This window comes from Sciurus carolinensis, chromosome 18 (genome assembly GCF_902686445.1).
Source record: "Sciurus carolinensis chromosome 18, mSciCar1.2, whole genome shotgun sequence".
Classification (NCBI taxonomy): Eukaryota; Metazoa; Chordata; class Mammalia; order Rodentia; family Sciuridae; genus Sciurus; species Sciurus carolinensis.
The window spans coordinates 7,947,724-7,957,074 of record NC_062230.1 but is presented as its reverse complement, the minus strand read 5'-3'; the positions used below and the strand labels follow the sequence as shown (position 1 = coordinate 7,957,074).

General features: G+C 54.6%; 2 protein-coding genes across 3 annotated transcripts; one reads left to right on the top strand and one right to left on the bottom strand.

Moving 5' to 3' along the window:
* Positions 1–1,139: 1,139 nt before the first annotated feature.
* Positions 1,140–5,525, top strand: Mepce (methylphosphate capping enzyme). Its single transcript, XM_047533493.1, has 4 exons — positions 1,140–2,911; positions 4,282–4,500; positions 4,667–4,793; positions 4,910–5,525. Exons 1-4 carry the CDS (start codon positions 1,268–1,270, stop codon positions 4,960–4,962), a joined length of 2,043 nt encoding a protein of 680 aa, XP_047389449.1. The 5' UTR covers positions 1,140–1,267; the 3' UTR covers positions 4,963–5,525.
* Positions 5,526–6,453: 928 nt separating this feature from the next.
* Positions 6,454–7,686, bottom strand: Ppp1r35 (protein phosphatase 1 regulatory subunit 35). 2 transcript variants are annotated; one of them, XM_047533600.1, is made up of 4 exons: positions 7,361–7,684; positions 7,028–7,280; positions 6,811–6,947; positions 6,454–6,712 (listed from the first exon to the last, which is right to left on the bottom strand). In XM_047533600.1, the coding sequence occupies exons 1-4, from the start codon at positions 7,589–7,591 to the stop codon at positions 6,539–6,541; spliced, it is 795 nt and encodes a 264-aa protein (XP_047389556.1). In that variant the 5' UTR covers positions 7,592–7,684; the 3' UTR covers positions 6,454–6,538. The 2 variants fall into 2 exon arrangements, with proteins under 2 accessions (XP_047389556.1, XP_047389557.1); XM_047533601.1 differs by having other exon boundaries at positions 6,499–6,712; positions 6,825–6,947; positions 7,361–7,686.
* Between the last annotated feature and the right edge of the window lie 1,665 nt (positions 7,687–9,351).

Sequence of the window (9,351 nt, the reverse complement as noted above, 5' to 3'; positions counted from 1 at the left end):
GCTTTCATGCAAGGCGGCGCGAAGTCGCAGTGTGCCTCCGCAGGGCCCGCGTGCGAGCCGTCCGCGGGCGCGGGGGCTCGTGCGCAGGCGCCGGGTGGTGGGCGGAGGCGTTGGGATCTGGACGTGGGTGCGGAGGCGGAGAGTAAGGCGTGGTGTCCGCTGGTGATCGCGATTGAGGAAAGGCGAATGAGCGGAAGAAGGACTCAGCTTTTTCGGGGAAAGTTGGGACAACCTTGGCTGCTTTCGTTTGTTTGTTTCGGAGAATATTTCCGAGGGGGGGGCAGTTAAAAATGACATATCGCATTTTGCTGAGAATAGTTCGTAGGAATACGGTCAGTACTTTCCACTCCTCCCCTACCTCTACTTCACGGTTCCCCCTCTGCTCCCTCGGAAGCCCTACTAAGTAGGTGGACCAGAGGGAGAGGCGTGCGATCCCCTCATGAATAATTCGTGAACACGCCCCTTTCGCCGGAAGGGCCACGCCCCTCTGATTCGTGCTGACGCACTCGCGTGTACCAAACCTGAGGAAGCTACGTAACAGTCTCCGCCCCTAGGGCTGAAGGCGGGGCATCATCTCCAGCACGTGCTGCAGCTACCCGCGCAAGCCCAAAAGGGTGTGCGCAGGCGCTACCCACTAGGGGGAGGAAGGAGGCGGGGTAGGGAGGTTGTTGGGTTTAGAGCCGGGCGGAGACCGCTGAGACTCATTCCTCAGGAACAAGGGTCGAGTGTCAAGGAGACCTTTTCACACCAGCTTCCCCGCCTACAGAGGGTGGGATCGCGCGGCAGAGACAAAGGATATCAGTAGGGCCGGACATAGCTGCGAAGGGAAGTAGAGTGCCCTTTTGGAGTGGTGGGCTTCTGGGGGGCTTGGGGGGACTATATTTAAACTCCCGGAGCCGTTAAGTTGGTTCGTACTCTGATGCGCGCGCAGCCAGGGCGGTGGCGAAGTGCGCATGCGTGGTTCCGGAGGGAGAGGAACGCGCGCCAGCCGTGCGCGCTCGCGGCCGAGTGGTAGTGTCGGTGGAGAAAGGGGTCGGCGCACGCGCGGTTGATTTCTCGGGTTGTCCGGGTCTCGCGGGCATCTTGTTTTGGTCTCGCGGGCGAGTGGGGAGCGCTTGGGGGGGGGGGAGCGCCTGGGCGCGAGGCGAGCAGAGCAGAGCTGCGCGCGCACTCAGGAAAGGGGGGAAGGGAGCAGGGGCCAGGAAGGGGGGGTTAAGCCCCCTGATCCCCCTCGGTACCCTCGACTGGGACGGCATAAGGGGAGGAAATGATCGAGATGGCGGCGGAGAAGGAGCCGTTTCTGGTGCCGGCCCCGCCGCCGCCGCTCAAAGATGAGTCGGGCGGAGGGGGCGGCCCCGCGGTGCAGCCGCACCGAGAGGCCGCCTCCCGGGAGCTCCGCGGAGGGCCGGAACGCGGGCCTGGACGGAGCGCACACTCGGCAGGGGCCCCGGCTTCTGGGGCCACGGCCAGCCCCCGGGGCGGCCAGGGGCAGCAGCACCGAGGGGGCGGCCCCCAGGCGCAGTCGCACGGGGAGGCCCCTTCGTCTGAGCCCCCAGGGCGAGCCGCTCCCCCGGACGTGGGGGAGGAGCGCCGGGGAGGGGGCGGGACGGAACTGGGCCCCCCTGCCCCACCTCGGCCGCGCAATGGCTACCAGCCCCACCGGGCCCCTGGGGGGGGAGGGGGCAAGAGGAGAAATAGCTGTAATGTAGGGGGAGGCGGTGGAGGCTTTAAACATCCGGCCTTCAAGAGGCGCCGGCGGGTGAATTCGGACTGTGACTCTGTGTTACCCTCCAACTTCCTCCTGGGGGGCAATATCTTTGATCCCCTGAACCTGAATAGCCTCCTGGATGAGGAAGTGAGTCGCGCACTCAATGCGGAGACCCCTAAGTCATCCCCACTTCCAGCTAAGGGGCGAGATCCAGTGGAGATCCTCATCCCCAAAGATATCACTGACCCGCTCAGTCTCAATACTTGCACTGATGAGGCCCAAGTAGTTCTCGCTTCGCCACTCAAGACTGGTCGCAAGCGGCATAGGCACCGGGGACAGCACCACCAGCAGCAGCAGGCATCTGGAGGGAACGATAGCCATGCCGTGCTGCCCACAGCCCCCCTCACCCCCTCACTCCACGGGGAGGGCACCACACAGCAGCAGCGGCACAGGGGCCAGAACCGGGATGCCCCCCAACCCTATGAACTCAACACAGCCATCAACTGCAGGGATGAGGTCGTGTCTCCCCTTCCATCTGTCCTGCAGGGTCCCTCAGGCTCCCTTTCAGCCCCTCCAGCTGCCTCAGTTACCTCTGCACCCTCGTCTTCCTCCTCCCGACATCGCAAACGTCGCAGGACTTCCAGCAAGTCGGAGGCAGGGGCTAGGGGTGGAGGCCAGGGTTCCAAGGAAAAGGGCCGAGGGAGTGGGGTAGGCCGCCACCATCACCACCCACGACCTGCAGCAGGCTTCAAAAAGCAACAGCGCAAGTTCCAGTATGGGAATTATTGCAAGTACTATGGGTACCGCAATCCTTCCTGTGAGGATGGGCGCCTTCGGGTGTTGAAGCCTGAGTGGTTTCGCGGCCGGGACATCCTAGATTTGGGCTGCAATGTGGGCCATCTTACCCTGAGCATTGCCTGCAAGTGGGGCCCATCCCGCATGGTGGGGCTGGATATCGATGCCCGGCTCATCCACTCAGCCCGCCAAAATATCCGACACTACCTGTCCGAGGAACTGCGGCTCCAGCCCCAGACTTCTGAGGGGGACCCAGGGGCAGAGGGTGAGGAAGGGACTGCCATTGTTCGGAAAAGGAGCTGTTTCCCAGCCTCACTGACAGCCAGCCGGGGTCCCATCGCTGCACCCCAAGTGCCCTTGGATGGAGCGGACACATCTGTCTTCCCCAACAATGTTGTCTTCGTCACGGTAAGAGGGTCCTAGGGCTCTTGGAATAGGGATGGGATATTTAGGTGAAATTAAATGGGAATGTGGGAGGGGAAGGTTATGATCCAGAGGTATTTTCCTAAGAACTAACTCCTCAAGAGATGAGACTAATACTAGGTGTCTCTCCCCTACTGTAACCCAGAAAGGTAGGGTCTTTACCTTGGGGCTTTAGCCTGGGGGTCATTTCTCCTGACTGCTGGGATCTCTTCCCCAACGTGGTTGGGGCTGACCCTTGTTGGGTTCCCAGACTAGGCTGTCAGGCCATTCCATCTTCCCTCTAGGGCAGCTGCTGCCACTTAAAGGATTCAGTCCAGATGGAACCTTGTTCTTAAACTTGCTGAGGGAGCATGAGGGTTGTTTTCCAACGGTGAATTTCTTGGAGGGACACTAGTAGTGACAGACTTATATTTGTAGTTTCTGCCCTTTGATAAGAATCTTGTTTGCCTCAGCTTTTGTTTCCTTAGATACAGAGTTCGTTGACAAGTCAGTGGTTGAGAACCTGGTGATTTGACTTTAGATCTTCTCCACACTGACCCTAGGTGTAGTGGGTGGGGGAACGGTCAGACATCTTTGCAAGGCAGGAGAGAATAGTGAGCCTGGCAGGGCATCTGTCTTCTGACTGCACATAACTTCCCACAGAACAGTCCAGTTAGGTCATCTGCAGGAATGTTTGCCAACGTGCTGGGTTAGGCCACAGAAAGGACTTTCCAGAGGGTGGTGATGAGCTTATGTAGGTTTCCTAGGAGGTGTGGCTCTTGATTTCTCTTGAAATGAAGAACAGGCCTGACATTTTGCCAGCCTCAACCTAGGGAAAGACCCACGGGTCTCCTTTTGAAACCTAGGCTGGGTCCCCTTGCATGTTTGTAGGTGGGAATACACAGAACAAGGTCTTGAGAACACCCCAGTAGTCTCTGACTGCAGTTTGACCCCAGCTGTGAAGATCTCATGAATAATTTGCTCAGTTTAAAATTAACCAAGCTCCCTTTCGAGCTTGTTTTGATTTACCACCAGTAGCAAGCAGAGGCAGGAAAGCATAAAGAGAAAATGAGACTGAAAGAAGGGCACCTTCGGAAGGTAGTGTAAGGAGTGTCAGAGATGAGTGTGACCATAGTGTGAAGAAGAAACACTGGAGGTTTTTTTTTGTTTGGTTGGTTGGTTGTTTTTTGTTTTTATTTTTGTTTTTTGTGTTGGGGATTGAACCCAGGGCCTTGTGCATATGAGGCAAGCACTCCACCAACTGAGCTATATTCACAGCCCCAAGGTCTTTTCTACCTCAAGTCTGCAGAGCATTTTGTGAGGGCCAGTGGCGGTTCTTTCCTTCTGTGGACTTCACCCCCAGTTCTTGCCCTCAGGGTAACTATGTGCTGGATCGAGATGAGCTAGTGGAGGCCCAAAGACCTGAGTATGACGTGGTGCTCTGCCTCAGCCTCACCAAGTGGGTGCATCTGAACTGGGGAGATGAAGGACTGAAGCGCATGTTCCGCCGGATCTACCGGCATCTACGCCCTGGGGGCATCCTGGTCCTGGAGCCCCAACCATGGTCATCCTATGGCAAGAGAAAGACTCTTACGGTAAGTTGGGTTTCTGGGGAAATGAGAATGATCTTTTGATTGAGGCAAGAAAGGTCTCAAGGAAGCAGAGTGAGTGAGTGAGGGGGAAAGACCCCTTGGGTGAGCACCATTCTTGGGTAGTGGAAGGAGGCAGCAAGCAGAAGTGATCTCCTGCCTTTCTTCCCAGGAAACGATCTATAAGAACTACTATCGAATCCAGCTGAAGCCAGAACAATTCAGCTCCTACCTGACATCCCCAGAGGTGGGCTTCTCCAGCTATGAGCTCGTTGCCACACCCCACAACACCTCCAAAGGTAAGGTTGGTTCTTGGAGTTGAGGAAAGCTGGTCCTGGTAGAAAAGGTGCAGCACAGGTGGAGAGTCCTAGGATCCTGTCAGCCTGCCTTCTGATTTCATACTCTTTCCCTTTAGGCTTCCAGCGACCTGTGTACCTGTTCCACAAGGCCCGTTCCCCCAGCCACTAAGTGGCCCCTGAACCGAAAGTGTGAAGAGGCTGCCCTTGCTGCTCCTAAGGACCTGGGGAAAGAGGAAAGCATCCCAGTCTTTCCTTTCTGACTCCAAAATAGTTTCCTTTCTTGGATCTGCAAAGAAGACTTCTTAAGTTGCTGCCCCAGCCTCCTCCCTATACTATCCTCTGGCACCTGAGCAGCAAGCCCAGCTTCGGTGGAGTTACCATCATCATCTTCTCCCCCAGCCTGCTGGGCTGGATGGCATGGACTGTTTGCTGAACTCTGTTCTCCTAGGGCATGGGAAGTGGGGAATGTCAAACCTCTAACCCTTTCCTCCTGCTCTGCCAAGGAGATTCCTATTTCTCCTCAGCCTTGTCCCTAGCTGCATTTCAGTGAACCATGGATAGATGGACTGAGGTTTAGAGGGGGAAGTGTGGCAGGGAGGCACACAGGTACTGTGAAAATCCTTCCTTCTGCTGTCCCCCAGTGGGAGCGGGGGCTGGGTTTGGAATGTGAGAACAGCACAATAAACTTAATGTCTACGGCAGTGGCCCCCCACAACTGCATGTGGCTCTTTCCACCTGGGGAAGGGATGGAGCCTCCCCAGTCAAACCCGTTTCTACCCTAGGGTCTCAAGAGTGAAATTTTTCAATGACTGGGAAGATTGCTGGGTGCTAATCGCATCTACACTTGGGTTCACAGTACTCTGGTCAAGAAAGGAGTGCGGCACAAATTTTGATGTACAACTTGAATCTGACTTCCCCAAAAACCCTGTTGAAAAATATTTTTGTAGGATCCTTGGGCAGAAGGCTATCTTTGGAAGTCTTAACAGGCTGAAGTGGAGTTAGAAAAGGGCACTTTGGCCAAAGGCACTGGTGCCCCTCTAAAACCCACCACTTTTTTTTTTTTTTTTTTTTTTTTTTTGCTGTGGACTCAAGACAGGCAGTTTGAAACCCTTCAGGTTGTCAAGGGTTATTGGAGCCTTGAACATTGATTCAACAAATACTGAGCACTTTTGGGTCAAGTGTAAATAAGATGGGCCAGGCCCTTAAAAGGTGAAAGCAAGCAGCTGCCTTGCAGATACCTTGAGACAGCTAATGAAGGCCTCCATAAACTGCAACAGGTGGAGACCCCCATGTGGGTACCTCATTTAAAAAGTTTTTAACGGATACATAAAAACAAAAATTGTATCTACTAATGGGGTAACGCCAAAGTCTTAAAAACTTGTGGGGCTAGTGTTGAGGATTGAACCCAGAGCCCTATGAATGCTAAGCACACAGTTTACCACCGATCTATGCCTGCCCTAGTTTGCAATATTTTAAGGGTGCAAAAGTGGTGACTGTGACTGAAGAAAGGAGAGATAGACAGGGGATGGGGATCTAATCCCTGAAAAGGAAATTTTGCGCTTATTTTACAAGTTCCCAAAGAAGACCAAAAACTCCCAGGCAGCTTCCAACATGCTGCCTAAGTGGACAAACCCCTGGAGGTGTTTCAGTCCCATTCTGGCTCCCAAAGAGTCCCATTTGTTAGCAAAACCATTTTATTCTGAAAGTTTTTAACAGAAAAATATAAATCCACGGATCTTTGGGGTCTAAGCTTCCCACCGCCGCAGTGTCCGATGCATGAGGAAGGTGTCCTCTGAAGGGCGGGGTCGGGGCTGAAGTCGTAGACGAGGCAGTCCGTCCAGGGCCAGGTGCGGAGATTCATAAAATAGTGTGCCCGGGTCGCACAGGATGGTCATGTCTGGCCCGGGCCCTGGTGGCTCCTATTGAGTTGGGGGCCAAAGCAAGGTTACACACTGGGAGGAAGGAGAGTCCGCGAGGGTAGGGGACACAAGGGAAGTCCAAGCCCTAGTCCCTTCACCTTCGGGGGCGGACCTCGGGCCTGCGGCGGCAGAAGCGCCAATTTCTCCCTCAGCGCAGCGTTGAGAACCTGTTCCTCCGGCACCTGCAGGCTCACCAGGTCCCGGAAGAGCCGCTTGGAGCGCGGCACGTTCAGCCCTGATAGCGCAGAGGGGGTAGGGGTGAGTGGCGCTCCTCACTCTGACTCCCGCGCCCGGCCGGCCGCTCGCCCCGCTCACCCTCGGCCACACTGTCCTCCAGGGCGCAGCGGATCTGGAAAGACTTTCTCAGCTGCTCTTCCACGGCCTTCGTGGCATCAAACTGGCCCACGGATGCGGACCGCGCGGCCTGCAGCTCGAGGCTCAGGGCCAAGCTACTCTGCAGCGCGGGCGCCTCCAGCTCCTGCGGCGCCGCGGGCTTGTCGCTAGGTGCAGCGGCCGCGGGCAGCGATTCGGGACGGACCGGGGAGGACGGCGCCAGGTGGAAACGGACCTGGAGCAGAGAGCGGCACAGTGAAGAGACACGCGCCAGGCCGTCGGCGCAACTGGGGCCAAACCTTCCCCCCAGCTCACCTGCCGCCCCCTCCGAGCCCCGCCCCGCCGGTCCGCCCGCCCCTTCCGCCGCCCCGGACTGCAGTTCCGCGGCTCGGGGCTCTCGGGCCGCGGGCTCAGACTCAGATCCAGGCCAGGCTCAGGCACTGGAGCTCGGGGCTCCTGGACGCGTGGTTCTGGGGGTGGCCCCGGGGCCTCCACGGCCTCTTCCCCTTCTACGAACTTCAGCTCTGACTCCCCGCAGCCCCTCATCTTGGGGTTGCAGCAGGATCGCCACCTACTCCTCCACTCCCCCGCCCCTTACGGACGCCGCCGCAGGAAACCGTTAGCTCTTACCCACAGGGGCGGGGACAACACCCCCGCCCCGCCTATTGGCGCTCCTATAGTGTCAGTTCCCTTGCTCCGCCCCCAGTCTCGCGGCGGACTTCCGTCCGAGAACCTGGCCCCGCCTCCAGGCCGGGTGGTGTTAGAGCCCCAGACCTGGAAGCCCGATGGGGTTCCCCCGGACCACTTGGGCCTGGCGATCCTAACTCTCTGGATCTTCTCCTGGCTTGTACTGTGGTCCCGAGCGTGTCCGTCCTCTATCTGGGATGCCAGGAGGGGCAACCTTAACTAAACCGCCCAGTGTCCACGCATCGAGACCTCCCCATTCGGGGCCTCCACCGCGTCCCGCGGTTCCGTCACCTCGGAACTCCGACCGACGCTTCCCGGGACCAGGCGAGGCTCTGGTGGACCCCAGCCCAGGCTCCCGCCAGGCGCTCACCCATTCTGCAACATGTTGTGGCTTGGCTTCCCTCGAGGGTGACCTGAAATATTGATTGGTATACACTAGATATCTGTATGCTCGGTACAATTTTTCCTTTTTTAAAATTTTCGTATTTAACCCGGCCCCAAACTCGTCCAGGCTGGGAAGACAGCTGCACTGCGGGGGGTTGGAGCGCCCACCTGCTCCGACGTTCCTTTGGTCAGGTCCCCTCAATTCTGTGAGTCTCCGTTTATTCTTGTGTAAAGTGTAGCAGGTTGTACTCAGGACTCTTGAGGCTATCCCGGACCAGGCTGATTGATGATCTGTCAGTAGGCACGTTGAGAGTTTCACATCGTTTACTTTATCTTCCCAGGAAATGCTGTGAAAATCAAATCGAAGGGATAGCATAGCCCACATTTTACAAAATAAAATGTAGAAAAGATTTTTAAAGGAGGATCTCAATGGGGAAACTAAAGTCTTTCCTGTTGAAGTCAGGAATAAGGTTTACTCGATTGTTAAAGGGAATAGGACAGTCTAAATATAAGCGAACAGTGGAAGTATAAATTACTTAAATAGTGACCTGGGGACGGAAAGACCAGAACGAAGGGCGAAGAGCCTACATGTCTCTGAATATACTTTGTTTAATGTATTTGAATTTAGTAATAATATATTTTACATTATTCTTATTATTTGAAAAATAAATCTCTAAAAATTGAAAGTTAAATGTGTATCTAGTTTGGTGATATAACTACTTAGATGGGAACTCTTTTGAAATGAGTTTTGTAAACAGTAATTTGGAGACTGAAAATATGGCTCAGTAGTAGATTATTCATGCAACCTGATTTTAATCCCCAGCATGACCAAAACAAAAAACAAACAAAAAACTAATTTGTACATCCACATCTACCTAGAGAACAAAAATAACTGACATTTTTTTAATTGCCATAAAATCTTAAATCAGTTTTAGTACTCTTGTTGGGAAGATGTGAAAATATGTAGGATAAAGCAATAGTGTCCTTATTTTTAAAACTGGAATTTTGGTGTAGGAGATGCAAAATCAGTGAATGATATTACTCAAAATTTGTGTGGTCTTGAATTTGGATAAGAAGTATCTGTATGAATTCATGGTATATTTTACCTTAATTTTAAATCTATATCCTAATTCTGTCCATTGAAAAGCCCTTATAATGACAGATTCAGTGAGCACTCCTGGCCCCCAACATGTGGTCTGAATTTCATATCCCTGGGCATTTGAAAATTTGTGCAC

Bases quoted from the DNA above. Each gene is read 5' to 3' on its own strand.
- Mepce (XM_047533493.1), top strand. From the start codon at position 1,268: ATGATCGAGATGGCGGCGGAGAAGGAGCCGTTTCTGGTGCCGGCCCCG. The intron at 2,912-4,281 runs GTAAGAGGGTCC...TCTTGCCCTCAG, and splicing joins ACAATGTTGTCTTCGTCACG to GGTAACTATGTGCTGGATCG. The intron at 4,794-4,909 runs GTAAGGTTGGTT...CTTTCCCTTTAG, and splicing joins ACCCCACAACACCTCCAAAG to GCTTCCAGCGACCTGTGTAC.
- Ppp1r35 (XM_047533600.1), bottom strand. From the start codon at position 7,591: ATGAGGGGCTGCGGGGAGTCAGAGCTGAAGTTCGTAGAAGGGGAAGAG. The intron at 7,281-7,360 runs GTGAGCTGGGGG...TCTCTGCTCCAG, and splicing joins GGGCTCGGAGGGGGCGGCAG to GTCCGTTTCCACCTGGCGCC. The intron at 6,948-7,027 runs GTGAGCGGGGCG...CTGCGCTATCAG, and splicing joins GGAGGACAGTGTGGCCGAGG to GGCTGAACGTGCCGCGCTCC.